Consider the following 22,101-nt stretch of genomic DNA (forward strand, 5'->3'; position numbering starts at 1 on the left):
ACATGGTCAGAAATGGGGACACATCTGAACCCACTTTTTGTTTCCTCGCACTTTCTTCCTTTTTTGCTTGAGAAAACGTGACATTTAGGGCGTGTACAGAATTTGTCATGTAAATAGTGTGTGTTTTAACGATTCACATATGGTAAATGCTTCTAAATTATTGAGTCCACTGTATTGAAATGCTATTTCAACCTACCATCTCATCTCTTAGGGCTTTTGCACGGACTGGTGAAAAATGCAAAGAAAAATACAAATTTGCTTCAGCCTATTCCCCTTGTTTGTCCTCCCTCAGACTGTCATCTTTGCATGATATATGTACTATGAATTATGACAGGTGTGCAATTTTGGCAGACCACGTAAATTGTTGATTTCAGTGATTGAGCAATTGTGGCAGTTCTGACAGATGGACACCAACAGTACGTCACATACTTTGCTTGGTATACACAATATCTAGTGTTCCCTAAACTTAGGGAAGGAATCTAAGCCTGAGAAAGTACACGTATACGGGCGTGCCATAAGTGTTGTGTGCTAGTATACTGTATAATGGGTTTCAAAAAAAGCATACACTGCCAAAATTTTCACTCCATACTTTCAGAGTCGCCCCACAGAGTATTCTGCTGTTCATGGGAGTCACATTGACCTATCAAATCATTCTTTACTAGCAAAATACTTATCCATGAACCGTCCCTCCTCTCTGGTTAATAGTAGCCATGATAAAAAATCAGGGGCGTACATACTTAAGCAGGATTCAAACCTACGACCTCATCTCCAGACAGGCGTCATCTCCACTAGACCACCGAGCTTCCGCCCGACAACAAGTGAAGAGTTTGTTTGCAAAAACCGATAAGTCCATATTTGAAGATTTTGAAGTACGGTCTCTGTCATAAAGTACAAAATAATACCTTTTAAATGATATATTGGTCACTACATATAAAGGTACATTTTTGAAGTTATGGTCAAAAGAAGCAAAAAAATTCTTATTATTCTCTTTATTTTTCTTGACCTTTAATGGCAAATATCTCCATTTGACAAATATGGACTTATCGGTTTTTGCAAACAAACTCTTCAAGTGTTGGTTGTAATCCTTATAGCATGCAGCGAGTACTGCATAATCATTCAAATTCATAAAATTCTTCCGTCAAGGAGTTTAGGTTAGAATCCTGCTCGAGTACGTACATTGTATGCCCATGATTTTTTATCATGGCTACTACTAAAAAGGGTAACAAAGGGTCAAAATCATGGGTCAAAGGGACAAAAATCATGGGCGTACATACTCAAGCAGGATTCGAACCTATGACCTCCTGATCTCCGGACAAGCATCATCTCTACTAGACCACCGAGCTTCCACCCGACAGCAAGTGTTGGTTCTAATCCTTATAGCATGCAGCAGGTATTGCATAATTTTTCAAATTTGTGAAATTATTCCGTCGAGGATTTTTTATTGCAACTGATTGACAAATTGTCTATATCGACATAAATAAGTACTAAATGGATCAGTGTTTTAGTAGTAGCCATGATAAAAAATCATGGGCGTACATACTCAAGCAGGATTTGAACCTATGACCTCATCTCCGGACAGGCGTCATCTCCACTAAACCACTGAGCTTCCGCCCGATAACAAGTGTTGGTTCTAATCCTTATAGCATGCAGTGGGTATTGCATAATCATTCAAATTCATAAAATTCTTCCGTCAAGGAGTTTAGGTTCGAATCCTGCTCAAGTAGTACGCCCATGATTTTTTATCATGGCTACTACTAAAACACTGATCAATTCAGTGCTTATTTACATCGATGTCGGGCAATTTGTCAATCAGTTGAAATAAAAACACCTCGATGGAAGAATTTCATGAATTTGAATAAGATACTCATTACTGAGTATTCTGGTCCATGATGTCCACCAACACCTCATGGGTGTCTTTAACTGTGCCTCCATAGATCAGCTTAGCGGGCATCCTTTCAAGCATCTCTGAACTCCTTTATTTCCTGCTATCTGAAAGATGCAGTTTCACATGAAGCCCCATTCTGTTTTGCAGCCCTCTGTGCATCATGCCCATGCAATCTCACACAGGACCTTCCAGCTCAGGCTGGAGCTCATAACATTAAGTCTCATTCCACCATCACCCATGTTTTATACAGATATTGACTTACCAGAGGAGAAATGTAACATTTGAGATCCTCGCTGGAAGATATATTTTTGTCGAGGATTATTATATTTTTCCGAAGCACGTAGCACTGAGGAAAAATATAGTATTCTGAGACAAAAATATAACTTCCCAAGGGAAATGAAATGTTATAATCCAGCGAAGGAAAAGAAGTCAATATCTGTTATATTATATGACCTACAGTACAAGAAATGAACTGCTGTATATAAAGCAAAACGACTTCTACTTTTTCAACCCCACTCCACACAGTCAAATTTATGAAAGCGCATGAGAACATCGCCCTAGTGGTATTCAATCGAGCCATACATATAATTTGGCACATGTGACTGCCATGGTACGTTGATGTGCAAACTTAATCTATCATTGTTTAACTATGTTTTGCCATGGTAACAGCATTTTTTGAATGGAAATAATACAAAAATACTGTGGATTTAGTTAACACTTAGCTCGATATTTGGCACATGTGACAACTATGGTATGTAGATGTGCAAACTTAATCTTTTATCATTAATGAAAGATGCATTGCCATGATAACAGCATTTTTTCACTAAAAAGCATACAAAAATATTGCGGATTCAGCTTATTACCTCAGTCTTTGAGCATTTAGCTTGAAATTTGTGTGACAGCTATGGTATTGTGATGAGCAAACTTAATCTTTCGTCATTGTTGAACAATGCGTTGCCATGGTAACAAATCTTGAATGAAAACTCATACAAAAATACTGTGGATTTAGCTAACTCCCTGAGTCTTTGAGCATTTGGCTTGAAATTTGGCACATGTGACCGCTGTAGTACACACATGTGCAAATTTATTCTTCAGTTGTTGATGACAATGTGTTACCATGGTAACGGCATTTTTTTCACTAAAACAAAAATATTGTGGATTTAGTTAATTCCCTCAGTCTTTGAGCGCTTAGCTTGATATTTGGCACATGTGACCACCTTGATATGTTGCTGTGCAAACTGACTCTTTTATCATTGTTTAACAATGTGTTGCCATGGTAACAGCCTATTTTGAATGAAAATCATACAAAAATACTGTGGATTTAGTTAACTCAATCAGTCTTTGAGCACTTAGCTTAATATTTGGCACATGTCACTGTGACAACTATGGTACATAGATGTGCAAACTCAATCTATCATTGTTGAATCATGCATTGCCATGGTAACAACATTTTTTACTAAAAAGCATTAAAAAAATATTGTAGATCCAGCTTATTCCCTCTGTCTTTGAGTACTTAGCTTGAAATTTGACGCATGTGACCGCTATGAAACGCTGAGGTGCAAATTGAATCTTTTGTCACTGTTGAACAATGGGTTGCCATGGTAACAGCATATATTGAATGAAAATCATACAAAAATACTGTGGATTCAGCTAACTCCCTCAGTCTTTGAGCATTTAGCTTGAAATTTGGCATGTTTGACCACTATAGTACAAAGATGTGCAACTTCATCTTTTGTCATTGTTGAACAATATATTGCCATGGTAACAATATAATTTGAATGAAAATCATACAAAATTTTAGATTCAGCTAACTCTCAGTTTTTGAGCATCTGACTTCAAATTTGGCACATGTTACCACTATATTACCTAAATAAGCCAAATTTACTTTTCATCATTGTTGAAAAATGTGTTGCCATGGGAAATCATATTTTGAATGAAAGTAATGCAATAATATTGTGAATTCAGCTACAGTGTGTAACTCCCTCAGCTTTTGAGCATTTGACTTGAAATTTGGCTCGTGTAATGGGCCGGATGCATAAACACTGGCAATTGCTTGTGCTAGCCTTTTACTTGAATCCGTATGCATAAAAAGAAGCAATTGCTTGCGAGCTGAAGCTTTTGCTAGCAAGCATAAGCAATTGCTTTTTGCCTGCAAGCAATTGCTTAGAGACCAAGCATTCGCTTAAAACGTATTGCATAAAGCATACCTTTTGCTTGTTCTTGCTAGCAATTGCTTATGATTTTCCAAGCTCTGTAAAATGAGCTTGAGCTTTTGCTTAACTGGGTCATTCCCTTTTAAGTATCATTTTCATATTCATAAAGAAAGACCACACTTGTGCAGGAGTGGTATAAATCTACAAGAAATTACTCCTTAAGTAGTGTAAGAAATCTTTTCGTTTCAACAACGGAAATGTCCAGTGGTTAGCACGCAAAATGTGATGAAAAATAAGTAGGATGTCTTACTTTGGTGGAGAGTAAGGAGACCTCGTTCTACGTGCGATCTAGCACATCCGGGCTGCTATAAGTAGTGATGGGAATCAGTCAGCAAGTACATGTGTGTGTATAGATGTGTGTGTGTGTGTGTGTGTGCGTCTGTGTGTGCATTTATGATTGTCATTTCATAGCTCCTTTGCTATGTCAGGAAATGTTTCCGCACACACATGCCCTTTCAAATACATGCTGCCACCCTCGCCTTTGTTCTTGTGTTCGCACAGGCGTGACATCCCTTTTGTTGAAAACGCAAGCAGTTGCTTGTGCGGGACAAGCAAAAGGTATAAGCACAAGCAAAAGGTTATGCATATGGAATTAGGCAATAAGCCAGTTCGAGGTTCCACTTTGAGCATGAGCAGAAAAAGGTCATCTGTACCAGCAAAGCATGTTGGTTGTTAAATTCACTGAGATAGGCATATGTGATGTAATGATTATTCAAGTGATCCTTATAAGTTGTGCTTGCCAGCACATCCACCTGACAGCAATAGCGGTATTTCACAATATTTACAGAAAAAATTTGTTCATACATTCAATGCAAAATAATGAAATGGATGCTTTCCAAAGTGCTAATTGTGGATCATTATGGGCACTAGGTTCTTTGCAACTTCATCCTTTGTTTGAACATGACTGATGAATTCCATAAATTGTTACATTGGGCAAGCTTACACCTTCTGTCGCTTGAAAACTAGTGGAGTGCCTAACCAACTGAGAAAGAAGAAAGGTCATGTGTACCCATATGCCCATGAGCTAACCCCAAATTGGCTTATTGCTTGAGCTAGACCTTTGCTAGACAAGCTTGTGCTTTTGTTTGAAGCAACTGCTTACAAGCAATTGCTTGTTTTATGTATTTGGCCCAATGGCTATTATATATATATAGTGCAAACGTCAATTTTCATTTAAAATGTCAAACATTGTATTGCCATGGTGACGGCATTTTTAAATGAAAGTCATAGAAATTGCCAATTTGAATTTATTTATCTTACTCAGGTTTTGAACACTTCACTTGAAATATGGCACATGTGACTATCAGTGAGCAAAATATACATTTGTTCAATGTTGAACATTGCCATAGTAACATTTTTTTTTTTTTTTAAAGCATACAAAGTAACTGCTGGTTATTAAAGCTAACTCCCTCAGTGCTAGGTGGGGGTATTAATCACATTGAGAGATGGTTCTAGTTTTTTACCTGTGAAGACCCACGTTCCCCACAGTGACTTGGTTATATTGCAGTACGGAGGGGGGATTCCTAGGGGACATATTGGTTGATGAGGTGTTTATTTCTTTTGCAAGACAGAAGGTGGCATTATGTAGAGCATGCAGTATAAAAGCATAGGTAAGAATATATCACTATAAAAGCATAGGTAAGAAGTTATCACTATTAATGATCCTAGGTATTCCTATTGTGCCACCATGGCCTTTCTGGTGGATTTTACAATATGTCCACTTTGGAGGGGTTACTGAATGCTGACAAAAAGTCTTGGTAAGTTAAAAAAATAAATGCCTGAGTGCATAAAGTGTTAATGAACACACAACATATTGTTATTTATACATGTAGTTGATCCCACTGAAACCATTAATTATGTGCCTGTCAATTTTTAGCCTTTGCCCCTTTACCCTTCTCATCCCTGATGATATCTTTATCATTGGAGGTTCTCACTGCAATGTCACACATGAATCATTCTTTTGTATGAGGATTGAAAATGCTTAAAATCAGCATGCCATTTGATTTAGATTTCTTGTAAGTATAAATAATTCCTGATATTAATGAACTAGAGATCAGAACTGTAACATTTTTCATTTGTCTTTTATTGTTTCAGGATGTTGTTGAGAGAAAACTGTCTCAAATGATTTTGGACAAAAAGTTTCACGGTAAGTAAACACAGTATTGGTGTTATAACAATGGAAGGTTTCAATTCATGCACTTTACTGTTTAGGCCTTACATTTCATAAGATTTTCATTACCAGTATGACAAAAATATTACAGTGGCATGCATGCAAACAGTTTTCCACTCATTACTCTACTCCAAGATCATGCATTTAAGCACTTGTGAAATTCTTGGTTCCCAATTCTGCCCCCCCCCCCAAAAAAAAAAAAAAAAAGTTAACTTGATACAGTAATCAAGTGACTAATGATGGAAGGATCTTAAGTAATTTTCCCTTTAATCATTGCTTTGTGCACTCTTTTATTTGGTGTTTATCAATTCCTTCTTTCTCATTCTGTGTCACACAGCAATTCTATTTAAAGCAAAAATTTATAGAGAATCTAGAAATATGACAAGTTTGATATCTACAGAAAGCTAAGGAGCTAGTTAACAAAACTGGATATCTTTTAGACGATGTAACTTTACCCCCAAGTTGTTTTTGAGATTGAAAAAACACCCAATTTCCATGACCACGTAGCTCCGTTCGCTACCAAACATCGGATTTGAGCGACGTCACCTAATGTGTCATGAGCTGATTTGCCGTACGCCTATATGAGACCCACTCTGGCAAAACCCGAAACTTCTCAGCAAATGTGATTTCGCCCTACAGCCCGAAAAAGGGACCAAATTGACATTTTGGTATCACGTTGTAGGGGAAAATTCTACGATAGGTTTTGTGCTTTTAAAACTTTTTTTTTCCGTAAATTTATGGGTGTAAAAGATGATTCCAATGAACACAAACAAACAAACAAACAAACAAACAAACAATTTCACGACGTGAATATAAAGTTTTGGCGGAAGATTTATTCTAGATTGACAACAAATTACACACCAATTTCCTGAAAAGTGCACACAGTTTGCCTATAGATGCGTAAATCCCACTGGGTTACATACACACGTGGTGATGTCACAGAATTGGCACTTTTCGTAGCCGCATCGAATTTCTTCCAGTGCTCAAATTTGATAAAAATAAAGATTCTATATTCAAAGCAGAGACAACTTTATTGCATGATTTATGTCAGAAATCAAAATGATTAATCAAAATAACATTAAATGATGGAAAACAGTCAATTTATATGATATTATTTCCTATAAATTTCTTCTTTAAGAAAAACAGCTGTGTATTAGCATTCATCCTTACTCTATAATTATAGCCCCACCCGGTCCGGTATCCAGGCAGTTGGTCGGTCTGTTTGCTTGTTGCAAAATCTTGTTTTACAACATACGATCATCAAACTATGATATCTTGCAAGACACTTTTAGGTAATTTTTAATGTATCTGTTGACATGGCAATATCATTTTTATGCAAATACAGAAATATATGGATTTACCTAACTTGCTCAATTTTTAGCATTAGACTTGAAATTTGGCACATATGGCCGCTGTAGTGTGCAGATATGCAAACTATCTTTTGTCATTGTCAGCTAATGTGTTGCCATGATAAAGCATTTTTATCCCTGCGCCACGAAGTGGTGCCGGAGGCATTATGTTTTCGGGTTGTCCGTCCATCTGTCTGTCCTTCCGTCTGTCCGTCCTTTTGTCCGTAATCAATTTTGTGGACAGCATAACTAAAAAACCTTATAAGATATCCTAAAAACTTGGCATGTATGTGTATGAGGGGGTGAAGTTGTGCCTATCAATTTTTGGTGCACATGCTTAAGGTCAAAAGGTCAAGGTCAAATGCTCAGAATTTCACTATTTCCCCCATTTCTATGCAATGCCTGAAGATATTGTCTTGAAACTTTGTGTATATGGGTCAATCCACATCAAATCAACCAATTTTCAGACAATTTGTAACCCGACCCCCTTCAATTTTTTTTAACTCGCACCAAATGTGCCCCCAAGTGTCTGACAGAAGATTCTGAAATATTTTGCCCCAAGGTCAAACAGTTGCTAAGATACGGCCTCCCTTAGCAACCAATGCGTGGCCGAATAACCGAGTTTAAATAAAATTTGTTATTTTTGATTGACTGCTGGAACCCGATTAGATGAGATACATTGCTCATTTTCTGTAAATTGGAAGAACTTTATGACCTTAACATGTACAATATATTATGGCGCGGATCTGACAATCCGTTATTGCGCAAGAGGTCACCGAAAATGGTGTTTAAGCGTCAAAGTTAATGTTTTCGGGTGCATGTTTGGAAGCTGATAACTTCAAAATTCAATTAGCTGAGATTCCAATATTATGCATATTTGGAGACTCTCACTTTGTCTGCACACCTACCAAAAATTGGCCAAAAAGTATGCGTCGTTTTCTTGTAGGGCGCCCTCAAAGTTGGATTTTTTCAAAAAGTCGCCAAGTTCAAGGTCACAAATCACCCCTCGTCCCATCGAGGAGTGACACAAATTTTTGTGTATTGATAGACATATACCTATATTTTCATTGGTTACCAAAAAACTTTTGTAACCGGAATGTTTAATAGCTGGTTTACGCATTCGAAAATGGTCGTAAACACCCCCGAAATCAACATAAAATGACACCTGGGGTTTACAGCACATTACAAATTGTGATAAATCAGAGATGAAGTGCCAAGACACTATGGTATCTTCTGTGATGATAGTCTGTAATTAGTACAAAAAGGATATATATCAAAAATCGTTTTGTCTTATTGGCAATGACCTTGAAAATGTAGCTGAAAACTGCAAAAAAAACAATAAATCGGTCAATTTTCCGTAGCCATAATGGTGTTAAAGCGTGTTTACATTGACTTTCATTTGTCTGCCATTTCAGTACTCTTGGTGACTTTAAGCTGAAAACTGCTAATCATGTTCCATTTTTATTCTATTTTAAGCTACAAATAATATTTCAGGTCATCTTTAGACCTTGACAATGTTCTGAAAATAGCTGTAAATTCCTTAATATTAGCATATTCCCAACACACAAGATTTAGCCATATTTCAAAACTGATTTTTCTCTCAGGCAGAATGCCTGATCATATTTATATTTACAGTACTAGTTGTAGTCTGTGACCAGTATTTAGAGGATCTGGGATTAATTTATTTGTCTAACATGACAATGACCTTGAAAATACAGCTGAAAAACATAAAATCAATAATTGTTCAAATTTCCAATAATTATAGGGTGTTTGCACCGACTTTGAATAGTAAGTCATTTTAATATTAATGATGAGTTAGAGCTGATAATTGCAAATCATGTTCCTTTTTTTTTTTCCATTTTGAGCTACAAATAGTATCAAGAGTCATATCCATATCATTTGACTTTGACAGTATTCTAAAAATAGTCATAAATGCCTTGAAATGAGCATATTCACGACACTTGAGCTTTACAGCACATTTCAAAATTGATTTTTTTTTTTTTTTTCACAGACAGAGTGTGTGAAATTCAGAACCAGAAAATCTAAGTCAATGACATAGGACATAGGATGGAAGTAGTCTTGAAATTGTTAGTGTTTTGATCATTGTAGGTTTCTGACTAAAATGTTAATGGAGATTAATGTGCATCCATTATCTATAGGCCTACATCCTGGATAAATTAGAAACTACTGCATGTGTGTGCATTGATCAATACAGATCCTCAAAGTATCCATTACAGACTACCAATACTGCAAATATCAACAAGATCAGGCATTCTGTCTGTGAAAAAATCAATATTGAAATATATATTATATGCTGTAATGCTCATGACTGCGTGTTGTGAATATGCTCATTTTAAGGCATTATGGCTATTTTTAGAATAATGTCAAGGTCAAATGATATGGATGTGACTTTTGATACTATTTGTAGCTCAAAATGGAAAAAAAAAGGAACATGATTTGCAATTATCAGCTATAACTCATCAGTAATGTTAAAATGACGTACTATTCAAAGTCGCTGCAAACACCCTATAATTATTGGAAATTTGAACAATTATTGATTTTATGTTTTTATGCCTCCGCCACGAAGTGGTGCCGGAGGCATTATGTTTTCGGGTTGTCCGTCCGTCCGTCCGTCCTTCCGTCCGTCCGTAATGAATTTTGTGGACAAGGTAACTATCGAAACCTGTTGAGGTATCCTAATGAAACTTGGCATGTATGTGTATTGGGATGTGAAGTTGTGCCTATCAACTTTTGGGTGCACATGCTCAAGGTCAAAGGTCAAAAGGTCAAGGTCAAATACATAAAATTTCACTATTTCCACCATATCTATTGAATGCCTGAAGATATTTTCTTGAAACTTATGTTTGGCGCATGTTTGAGGACAAATCCACACCCTTGATGTATGACCTCTTTAATATGTTTTCTACAAATCAAAATCACAGCATACGTCCACACATCAATCAACTCAATATAGTATTAACAATTTTAAAAACCAGCAAAAAGAACCAAATGTTTGATATGAAAAAATCACAGAATACACTTAAAATGGCTTTGAAGTATGCAAAAATTATATTTGAAATTGAAGATAATGTGTTAGCGAACCTGCAAAAGAAAATCAAATGGTTGTTGGGGTAGGTACTCAGAAAAACTTCCCGCACACACACACACAACAGAGAAATGGAAGGGAAAGGAGGGAGAAATAGTGGAAAAAGAAAAACTCAAGACAGCAATTAACTCTCCTTGGAAGTATTTCTCCCATGATTATTGAAAAATTTGCGTTTGCATTTCCGTCGCGTGTTCTTTGTGTGCATAACTGGCTGTACTTTAGCAATGGTACACACAACATTCACACACACAGTTGTACGTCGTGAGAAAATGGTTTCCGGCTTCATTGTCAGAACACATTCGGCAGGAGAAAAATTTTTCGTAATGTTGGATTTTGCCATTCGCGTCCTTTGCAAATCGTTCGCGTGCATAGTGACATCAGCCCTTTAAAGACCTAATAAAATGGTTTAGACATTTTTTTATGCCTCCGCCACGAAGTGGTGCCGGAGGCATTATGTTTTCGGGTTGTCCGTCCGTCCGTCCGTCCGTCCTTCCGTCCGTCCGTCCGTCCGTCCGTCCGTCCTTCCGTCCGTCCGTAATGAATTTTGTGGACAAGGTAACTATCAAAACCTGTTGAGGTATCCTAATGAAACTTGGCATGTATGTGTATTAGGGGGTGAAAAAGGTCAAAAGGTCAAGGTCAAATACATAAAATTTCACTATTTCCACCATATCTATTGAATGCCTGAAGATATTTTCTTGAAACTTAGTGTATACATGTATTACCCAATTAAGATTCTCTGGTGAAAGTTTGCGTCATGAGGTCAAAGGTCAAAGGTCAGAAGGTCAGGGTCAAATACATGAAATTTCACTATTTTCGCCATATATATTGAATGCCTGAAGATATTTTCTTGAAACTTAGTGTATACATGTATTACCCAATTAAGATTCTCTGGTGAAAGTTTGGGTCATGAGGTCAAAGGTCAAAAGGTCAAGTAAAAATAGATCAAAACTTCTTTTTTTTCTCTGTGCCTTGGAAAATTGTTCAAGGTATCTTCATGGAACATAGTATATACATGTACTGACTTGAAGTGATTATCTAGAGAATGTAGGGTTCATGGGGTCAAAGGTCAGGGGTCAAAGGTCAAGTGCAAGACTTCAAAATTTTACTATTACCCTCATATTTATGCAATGCCAGCAGGGTTATTTTTTTACACTTGGTGTATGCGTGTGTAACCTAATAGAAATTCTCTGGAAAGTTTTTTTTTTTCTCTTTTTGCCTCAAAGGTCAAAAGGTCAAAGATCAAGTGAAAGTGCTGAACTAACTTTTTCCTCCATATCTCGGAAGTGGCTCAAGTTACCTTGAAACTTAGTACATATTATGCATGTTCTACCTGAAAGTAATTATCTTATGAATTTTAGGGTCAAGGGCCAGATGAAAATGGTAACAATTTACTATTCAATCCAGAAATTGCACTTTTTCTCCACACCTGTACCTTGAAAATTACTCAGTGCCTAAATGTATGAATGGGTCAAAGTCAAGTTAAAGTCCTTAAATCCCTAGATACATGCTCTCCTATTCATCCAATTAAACCTACGTCAAGGAAGGTGAACATTCAACACATTTGTGACAAACTTGTCATTCCAATATTTTGCCAATTTTGTGAAAATGTAATCACACATTGTCCACATGTACTATCTAGACCTATTGGGAAAATCATGCATTATGGCGGAGGCATACCAGTCGCCAAAGCGACATTTCTAGTTTCTTAATGATGTAATAATATTAAATGTTAAATTCTAAGTAATTCTGTGGCCATGCGGGGTTTTTTACTGTTCTGAATTTTGTTCTATATTTGTTAACATAATGGATGCAATTTCCTCGGTTTTGGAAAACTTTCTATACTTTCGCCGCATGCGACGCACTATCACTTCTAAATTGTGATGACATCAAAGAACGGAGTCGTCGATATCGATTGTCCGACCAGCCTAGTAGCCATAGCCAGCAAGCTAGCAAGGCTAGCGCAGCACAGCGACAGCACCGGCGCCGCGCCAGCGGCTAGCGATGGAGGGGGAGCGAGCTAGCGAGCGCATAGCTAGCGCTGCGCTGCACTATTGTCATTGGCTAAGCCTTTGGACAAAAGAATATTCAATGAATTGTATCGGATTTAATACTGCCAATAATACAGATTACAACTGTGGTACGTTTTAATGTCCATTATTTTCATTGTAAAACCATGAAGACTGTGGCGAGAAAAGGATACTTCGCACTCGGACAACGCTAAGCTTACATAGATTTGTAGGCAAACTCCTGAAATAGGCCCCACCACTGTGTGTCTGTACTAATACTACGGTGACTTGCCTGTTTATACTCGTGAATTCAGCCCCACTGTGTGGCGTTCATCAGTAGATAAGCACGGCGCTGGGGCTTCCTTCCACAGTATAATACTCGTGAACGCGGCGAAAAGGACTTCCTAATATGTCCCTCGACTAATTTAACGGCCAATTTAACCATAAATACAACCCTACGTAACCCTTAACCCTAGGACCTACCCTTGCTTGCTATAAACGCACGGGTGCATGGGCACTGCGGTGGGGCCTATTCAAAGAGATAGCCCCACCACTGCGTGTCTGTACTAATACTACGGCGACTCGCCTGTTTATAGGCCTAGGCCTACTCGTGAATTCAGACCCACCGTGGCGTTCATCGGTAGATAAGCACGGCGGTGGGGCTTCCTTCCACAGTATGATTTGTATCATAAAACAAGAATTACTCGACCAAAACTGATGATCATTCTTAATCTTGGTATGGTTTTTCTTAGAAAATGGTGCATCTGAATGACTGATAACAATCATTGCAGAAACTGACCTTGGGAAACTGGTTAGGCCTAGCCCCCTTTTTTCTTTTTTTCTTTTTTTTTTTTTGAGCCACGACCCACCCTGTAACATACTCTAACCCCCCTAATGTATAGAATGTAGCCTCTGTACTACTAGTACTTCCAAAGATTCTGCTACTATTACAGAGACTCCAACCCCAAGCACCTTCTGATCTGGAGATTCTCCCGTCCGAAACCCCTAGCAAACGGGAGACTCCAAGTTGATGTGTGCGAAACGCGAAGTTCCTAGGATTCTAGATGTTCTCTGGTGCTATCTAAGGCTTATTTTTTCAACATACAATAGAAATAAGTGAGAAATCCTTTCCACCGGGAGACACAGAGCCAGGGCGGGAGAAATCAAATCTCAAACGAGAGAACGGGAGATTGCGCAAAAATGGGCTTTCGGCGGGAGATCTCCCGTCGAAAACGGGAGAGTTGGAGTCTCTGCTATTACTACTTACTAGTCTACTAGACCTAGTGGTACTCGTACTACTACAGTACTAGTAGTAGTACTAACATTAGTAGACTTGCTACTACTAGTAGACTACTACTAACGTTAGATCTACGTGTTAGTTTAACTTGCTAGCGCTGGCCGACAGGCCAGGCCACGGCCGGGACACTCCCGCTTGCGGTGGCCGGAGTAGCCGCTCACTTTGTGAGCGAGCTGGGTCTGTTCTTCTACTACTTACTAGACAAACAGTTACAACTTACAGTGCATGTAGAATACAGTATATCCTTTCTAACTATGGGGGCATACCACACATACCACTCTGTATTTCCCAGGCAATCGTTTCTGTGAGGTCTTATATTCTCGGACTTGGTGCCATGTTCATTCGCTCTTGCACTGGCAGCGGGGGAGATGCAGCTGGTTCATATCGGTAAGGTGCAGCCCCACGATAACATTCTGGTTCATCGGCTGCCTCTCCCTCCCCATCTTCCCCTTCAACTTCATGTGACTCCTCTTTTTCTCCGCTATCGTCAGAGCTGCAGTCTTCTTCATCATCATCATCATGTTTACCCATATAGGGGAAGACATTATGCTCGAGGTACCAGGTATTTGTGCAAGCTAACTTAGTGATAATGTACGTGGTACTAATGCGTACATGTCGACAGTCAGTGGGTCGACCGGGAGCGCACATCCCGGGCCCGGGCGCCGGGCCTGGCTGGGCTAGCTAACGTGTAACGTGTGTCTAGTAATCTAAGTGCTAGTGCTGGGCGGCGTCTGCTAACTGAGCACAACTCCGTGCTTATACGTCATCAATCGGTTCAGGGGTGTTGGTCACGTGACATATTTTTTCGCAAAAACTGCAATGAGGTCCTCCAAAAATGTGATATTTGGGGGAGTTTCTAGAAGCGACAAAAACCGGAACGACACTGAAAACATATTTACATTGATAATCATGACATATATTTTACATTTCTTTTGTATATTAAAAAATTTTGCAAGCATTTTATTAGGTCTTTAAAGAGTTATCTTAATGAGCTGCGATATTTGCGAGCGTAACCAATTCTAGGAAATTTCAAGGTTCGTCAACAGTTGCAATCAAATTCGTATAACAGTTTTCATTGTCACATAAGAAATTTTGAGCATGTTCAAAATTTCTTTGCTGCGACAAGAAAAATTGTTTACGACAATGAAAACTTTTTATACCTCCGCCACGAAGTGGTGCCGGAGGCATTATGTTTTCGGGTTGTCCGTCCGTCCATACGTCCGTACGTCCGCTTTCGTTTACGCGATAACTTGAGTAATATTTACTGGAATTTTACCGAACTTGGTCCAAGTATGAAGTATGATGGGGCAATTATTTGATCAGATTTTGGTTGAATTCGGTTAAAGGTCAAAGTTCAAGGTCAAATCATGAAATTGTATCCGTTTACACGATAACTCAAGACTGGATGGAGCAAATTTCACCAAACTTTGTTTGAGGATGATGTATGATGGGACAATTACTTGAGTAGTTTTTCAGTGAAATCGGACAGAGGTCAAAGGTCAAAGATCAAGATCAAATCCTAAAATTTATCTGTTTACGTGATAACTCAAAACTGGATGAAGCAGCTTTCACCAAACTTGGTCCAAGGATGATGTATGATGGGACAATTAGTTGAGTAGATTTTAGTGACATTGGCAGGAGGTCAAAGGTCAAGGTCAAATGCTACAAATGTTGCAATTTCCCCCATATCTATGCAATGCCCGAAGGTATTTTCTTGAAACTTGGTGTGGACATGTACTACTGCGTAAAGATTCTCCAGAGAGAGTTTCATGTCATAAGGTCAAAGGTCAAAAGGTCAAAGGTGAGGTGAAAATGTTGCAATATCACTTTTCTCGCAAATTGTTCAATATATCTTCGTGGAACTTGGTACATACGCATGTACTGTCTGGCAGGGATTATCTAGGGAATTTAGGGGTTATGGGTCAATAGTCAGGGGGTCAAAGGTCAAGGTCAACTCCTCAAAATTTTACTATTTCCCTCATATACTAGTATATGCAATGCGTTCATTATTAGTTTCAAAACTTGATACATGCATTACCTAATGGAGATTCTCCGGGAAATTTCAAGCCAGAAGGTCAAAGGTTAAGGGTCAAAGGCCAGGTTTCAATACCCCTCCCCCCCCCCAAAAAAAAAAAAAAAAAATCTATTTTGTACCGTCATCATACTCTTTCTTCATACCTTGGAAATTACTCAATGCATAAACTTCCCCAAAATTCCCCAAATATGTGTACCTGCACTCTTAGAAAATTATAGCAAACCCAGTTCAAGACATTTCTGACAAACCTGTCATTTCAATATTTTGCCAGTTATGTGAAACTGTCATGGATCACACATTGTACTATACGCCTATTGGGAGAATCATGATTATGGCGGAGGCATCAGTCGCTATGGCGACTGATGCCTCCGCCATAATCATGATTCTCCCAATAGGCGTGTAGTACAATGTCTTCACAATGTGTGATCCATGACAGTTTCACATCATTTCTAGTTTTTTTCTGCTCAGGTGGACATCAAGGATTAAGGGGAAATCAGGGTTAACTGGGATTCGACCCTTGGGGAGTATTCTGTTACAAAAGTAGTGTATTCTTTCCTTCGTTTATTTATGAAAGAATGAAAGAATGCTTTACTTCCATGTTTGAATGACATACGGAAAAAAAAAAACTTTGACTTGTGAGACTGATATAACACGTATTTACACAAATCTGGACTTGAAATTATCTTCGACATAGCCAAAATAACATAATCATTTAGTATAATCTGCTCATTCTGCTTGGCGGGTTTGCACTAATATGCTTTCATTGAACATTGCACACACACTGACTTTAGTCCCAACCACCCCCCCCCCCCCCCCCACTCCATCGTAAAAATTTTGGATCTGCTGGAGCTGTACCTGAAATTGCCTTCATCATGAAAGTCGTAACATATTAGTGACATATTATGTCAGGTTAAATGAATAATATTAATTAAATTGTTCATATTCCTCAACTGGAATCAAAGTTACTTCATATACACATTATTTAAATCACATTTAGCAAGACATTATGTTAGGAAATCAATTTTTTCAACCAAATATGCTATTCGGCAGCCTAAAGCTTGTATTTGCCCATCTGGCAACAGAGAAAAGACGCTCAGCATACGGCCTACTGTACTCTGGTTATAAAAAATTCACTTCCCAGCCATACCTTCAGCTATTATTGTCCAAAAAAGGATAGAAATATATAAATGCCTGAAATGTCAGGAGTAAAGGCAAAGTGAAAATCAGGTAGGTCCAATTATGTTATTTGGTATACTGGATCCATATAATAAAAAAAAAAAAAAGAAGTGAAACCCTCAGTATCAGAATTCAAGCCCAAGAAACTATACATGAAGGTTCATAATACTTGTGCCATATGCAGTAACCACATGAAAAATGGCATCCGAGCTGACTGTGCTGCAGTTGAATTGCTCTATTTTTCTCGTTTGTTTTGTTTTTTTATTTTGAGGGTGTAAAAAGCCTAAGGCTTGTGTTTCCCAAGACATCACTTTGAATTGTGTGTTCCAATAACAGGAATGCTTTGTTGCTTACATTTTCCTTTCAACTGTTTTTCCTTTTATGTAGGTATTCTTGACCAGGGTGAGGGTGTGCTGATTGTATTTGAGGAGCCAGTGGTTGACCGAACATATGATATGGCACTAGAGACGATCTCCAACATGGGAAAGGTTGTTGATGCTCTCTATCAGAAGACCAAGAAACTCTATTAATAGCGGTCTGCCAAGCAACCTTGTGTAGTTTCCAATACCATGCTTGGACAGGAAAAAGAAAAAATGTTTTTGAGCATGTCAAGAAAGAGTGTGGAATGGCATAGAGGTATTGTTTGAATGGTCAGTGCTGTAATGCATACTCCATAAATACGGAAGTCTTCATGGAACAGACGGACTATCCAAAGATGAGTATGATTATCTTGCATTAGCAGTGTTTTTAATTTTGATATCCCTTCAGTAACACTCGAGTCTTCTTGTTGGGTATGCCGAGGAATAGAAACAAGAACTTACATTTTGAATTGTTGAAAGTTTGTGTAGGATAGCCGAGATGAGAAAAAACATGAGATTTCTTTGCAGATGCTCACATGAGCCTTTAACTCTGATGTTAGAGTTTTGTCTGAAAGATATGAACAATGGAAGACATTTCCATTGAGATTCTTTCATCATAAAAGCCTTTGTATTTTTGGATAACACTAGTGAGATTAGGGTATTGGGATATATCTCTTTTCCTATTAATATAACATCTTTATTTTCAAATTTTGCAAGATGCATAACTGCATTCAAAAAGGTACATGTACATTCTTCCACATCAAAATGTGCTAGAGACTCGGGGGATAACTCCCAAAATGTGAAGACTACATGCATATACGACAAACTTCGTTAATGTATTTCAAAGTGAATATGATGGAGGCATGTACAAATATGTAACTCACTTAAGCCAAAGGCTCAAGTGAGCAATTGCAATTATTCATCGTGCAGGGGCGTTGTGCAGGGTCCTTCATGGGTAAACATTTTACATTTTCAAGTTTTGTTTTGTTTTGTTTTGTTTTGTTTTGATTACTCCATGAAGGATTTTTCCCAAACTTGGCAGGTAACATCCCCAGGATGATAGGATTCAACTGTGGAGAGACTAAATTAGGAGCCAAGTTTCATATTGTCATCTTTGTGAAAATGCATGTGTGGTCCAATTTTCCCCAAACATAGCAGGTATTAGTGCTTTGCTGGTAGAAGATGGTCCTCTTGGGGCTGGGACCAAATTAGGGGCCAGTTTTCTCACTTTGATCTACTTTTTGAAAACACTGTGTCAAATTTTATATAAACTTGGCCTGTATTATTGCCAGTTTGATGGAATACAAATAGACAACATTCCCCCTGCAGGCTCTCCAGACCCCCCCCCCCCCCCCCCACCCAGTTTGATATGTTCTTCCTAGGTAATGGTCTGCAAGAATATGTGAAAGGTGAAATTGCATTACTCGGGCGAGTGCTATACCCACAGGGTCTCTTGTTGAAGATGTTGTTGAAGATCTGATAGACATCAGGAATCATTAGTGGAGAGTTTCAGTATATGGAGATTGTTGTGATATAGCTCATGATATGGTAAATGTGGCTGTTTTGCAGTGGTAGCGGTGGGTTAAGTCAATGACATGTTTTCTTGCAGAAGTGAACATCTCATAAACAGTCATTTCTTTTCCTGACTTCACTTGTAATGATAATTTAATGAAGATTTGACATAACTATGTCTGATGGGTTACACTAATGTATTATGTTGTGTAGACTAGCTTGTAAAAATAGGGAAATTAAGAATTTGAGTGGAGCAACAGAATAATGCTATGTTTAACCTTTGCAAGATGAGGTTATTTTATGCTGATTGTCATTGTAAAAACTGAAAATATCAAACTAAATAAAATGTGAAGGACACCAACAGGTCAAGTGAAAACTTCTGCATGCACTGAATTGTCAAAGAAAAAATGAAAAACAACCGTGTCATATTTGCCACAAGAGAGTACTCCATTTACTGATAAGGTAGTGTTGTGGGAAACATGCCCCCCCCCCCTCAAAAAAAAAAAAAAAAGAGTAGGCAATTGGATTCCACAGAAATTACTCAAGTAAATATCTGGAATACTCTATGTATGTGTTACTGTACAGCATGAGTACTGATTAGGTGACTTCATGTCTCAAGTAACTGCTCTCTGCCAAGGGAACTAAGCTCCAAGTTCTTGGCCATTTGTTGCATATTTTGTAAACAGCTGTCCTTGTAATGAATGCTATGTATCTATCCTTGTATCGAAGAATTTATTTCGTTGATGCATTTGACTGTGCGTATATAGCATGTCTTTGTAAAGTGTAATAAATCTGCTTGCATTGAACTCAGTTCCCCTGCATTTCAGTGAATTTCAATTAGTAATATACCTGTTATAAGTTACGTTCACACACAGTTGCCAAACTTGACGTTTAGGTCAAAAACTAACTGTTGATGATTAGTTCCACATGTGAATTCACGACGGGGTTCACATGTGCACCTAACCTTTAAGTTACAACTTACAAGCAAGCCACTCGATGATTACAAGGGAAGTGCAGAGTCTTTCCTAGATGACATTATTAGCTCACCTGAGCCAAAGGCTCAAGTGAGCTATTGCGATCGCCCTTCGTCCGGCGTCCGTCGTGCGTCGTGCGTCGTCCGTCGTGCGTCGTCCGTCGTGCGTAAACTTTTACATTTTTATCTTCTTCTTGAAAACCCCAAGACCGATTTTCATCAAACTTGGCAGGTAGCATCCCTAGGGGGTTAGGAACTCAATTTGTTAAAATGGGCACCATGCCCCACCCAGGGGGCCCCCAGGGGGGCCCAAACCCCCCAAAATTAAGGAATCTGTAAAAATCTTCTTCTCTAGAACCAGAAGTGATAGAGCTAAGTTAATACTATGAGTTAGTACATTGATGACTGTAGTTTCAAGTTTGTTCATGGCAGAATCAGGGGTGCCCCCCTTGGGACCCAGGGGAGGGGGGTGGGGAGGGGTCCTAATGGGGCCTAAATTATACATTTTCATCTTCTTCTCGAGAACCCCATGACCAATTTTCACCAAACTTGGCAGGTAGTATCCCTAGGGTGTTAGGATCTCAATTTGTTAAAATGGGCACCATGCCCCACCCAGGGGCCCCAGCGGGGCCAAACCCCCCAAAATGAAGGAATCTTTAAAAATCTTCTGTAGAATCAGAAGTTATAGAGCTAAGATAATACTATGAGTGAGTACATTAATGACTGTAGTTTCAAGTTTGTTCATAGCAAATCCAGGGGTGCCCCTCTTGGGGGCAGGGGGGGGGGGGGTTGGGAAGGTCCAAATGGGGGCCTGAATTGTACATTTTCATCTTCTTCCTTAAAACCTCATGATGGATTTTCGTCAAACTTGGCAGGTAGCATCCCTAGGGGGTCAGGATCTCAATTTATCAAAATGGGCACCATGCCCCACCCAGAGGGCCCCAGGGGGCCCCCAATCCCCCCAAATGAAGGAATCTTTAAAAATTTCGGCCCTTATTGTACATTTTCATCTTCTACTTGAGAAGCCTGGTCAAATTTTAGTAGAGCTGTGAATAATTTAGATTAGTGACTGCGTGAAAGGTGAACTTGCGATACTCAGGTGAGCGCTAGACCCGCGGGTCTCTTGTATCCATACAAAATAGCACAGTGAACGAGACGTGAGGTTCACCCTAACTCACAACTCGTTGATTATTGTGTCCACACAGAGCGAAACGAGTGGGGATTGTTACGGCACATTTTGGTAAATTACCAAAATGTGCCATAATTATGTTACGGCACATTTTGGTAACTGCACATTTTGGTAAATTTACCAAAATGTGCAGGATATTGACGGCACATTTTGGTAACTTTCTGCTCCTCCACAATCATCACAAAAACATATTGTAAGTGCAGTTGGTTTTTGTCCCCACCGAATGAGTTCGGCAGCCTAAAGGCCGTGTCACACCTTTCCGGGCAAGCTACGCGGGCTTGTTGCGAGTAAGGTTTTTCCAGCACGCAGAAAAATTATCTCACCCGTAGTTGCCCGGGGGTGCGCACGCAAGTCCGATTTACCCGCAGCCGTCAGGTATAGGTGCACTATCGGCACATTTTGGTAAATTGCTAAAATGTGCCGTGACATAGTGACGGCACATTTTGGTAATTTACCAAAATGTGCCGATTTACCAAAATGTGCCGTAACAGGGATCCCCGTAGCTTGTGGAGAGAGCGTAAACCCCAAGATGTCTCATGGTTCTAATCATCAACTAAACTTTGAGATTGCTAACTTTCAAGTGTGTCCATATGTGCTAAACTGCAAGCTTATCATTGAGAGTCAAGTTTTCAACCCTAAACTTCATAAAGTTTATGAACAGGGTGTGAACCAGCGAACAGTGTGTGCATGTGGTGGATGAGATAGTGCTACCCATACTTTCTACCTGTCAAGTGTAAACTTCTTTTTGAGAATGGACTTTATTCCACACAGAACAGAATACAATAGTTTGCTTCTCAGCTGGACACATTAATCATTCATATTTACCAC

At 38.8% G+C, this 22,101-nt stretch overlaps 1 protein-coding gene across 1 annotated transcript in view; it reads left to right on the forward strand.

Annotated features, from left to right (window-relative positions):
• The window catches only part of LOC140243280 (26S proteasome non-ATPase regulatory subunit 11B-like), a 63,206-nt gene extending 43,285 nt beyond the window's left edge, over positions 1-19,921 (forward strand). The window contains exons 10-11 of the mRNA XM_072322949.1: positions 6,193-6,244; positions 17,628-19,921. Coding sequence (XP_072179050.1) covers positions 6,193-6,244; positions 17,628-17,770 — 195 coding nt within the window. The 3' untranslated portion in view covers positions 17,771-19,921. The remainder of the gene's footprint in view (positions 1-6,192; positions 6,245-17,627) is intronic.
• Positions 19,922-22,101: the final 2,180 nt, after the last annotated feature.

This window comes from Diadema setosum, chromosome 20 (assembly GCF_964275005.1).
Source record: "Diadema setosum chromosome 20, eeDiaSeto1, whole genome shotgun sequence".
Classification (NCBI taxonomy): Eukaryota; Metazoa; Echinodermata; class Echinoidea; order Diadematoida; family Diadematidae; genus Diadema; species Diadema setosum.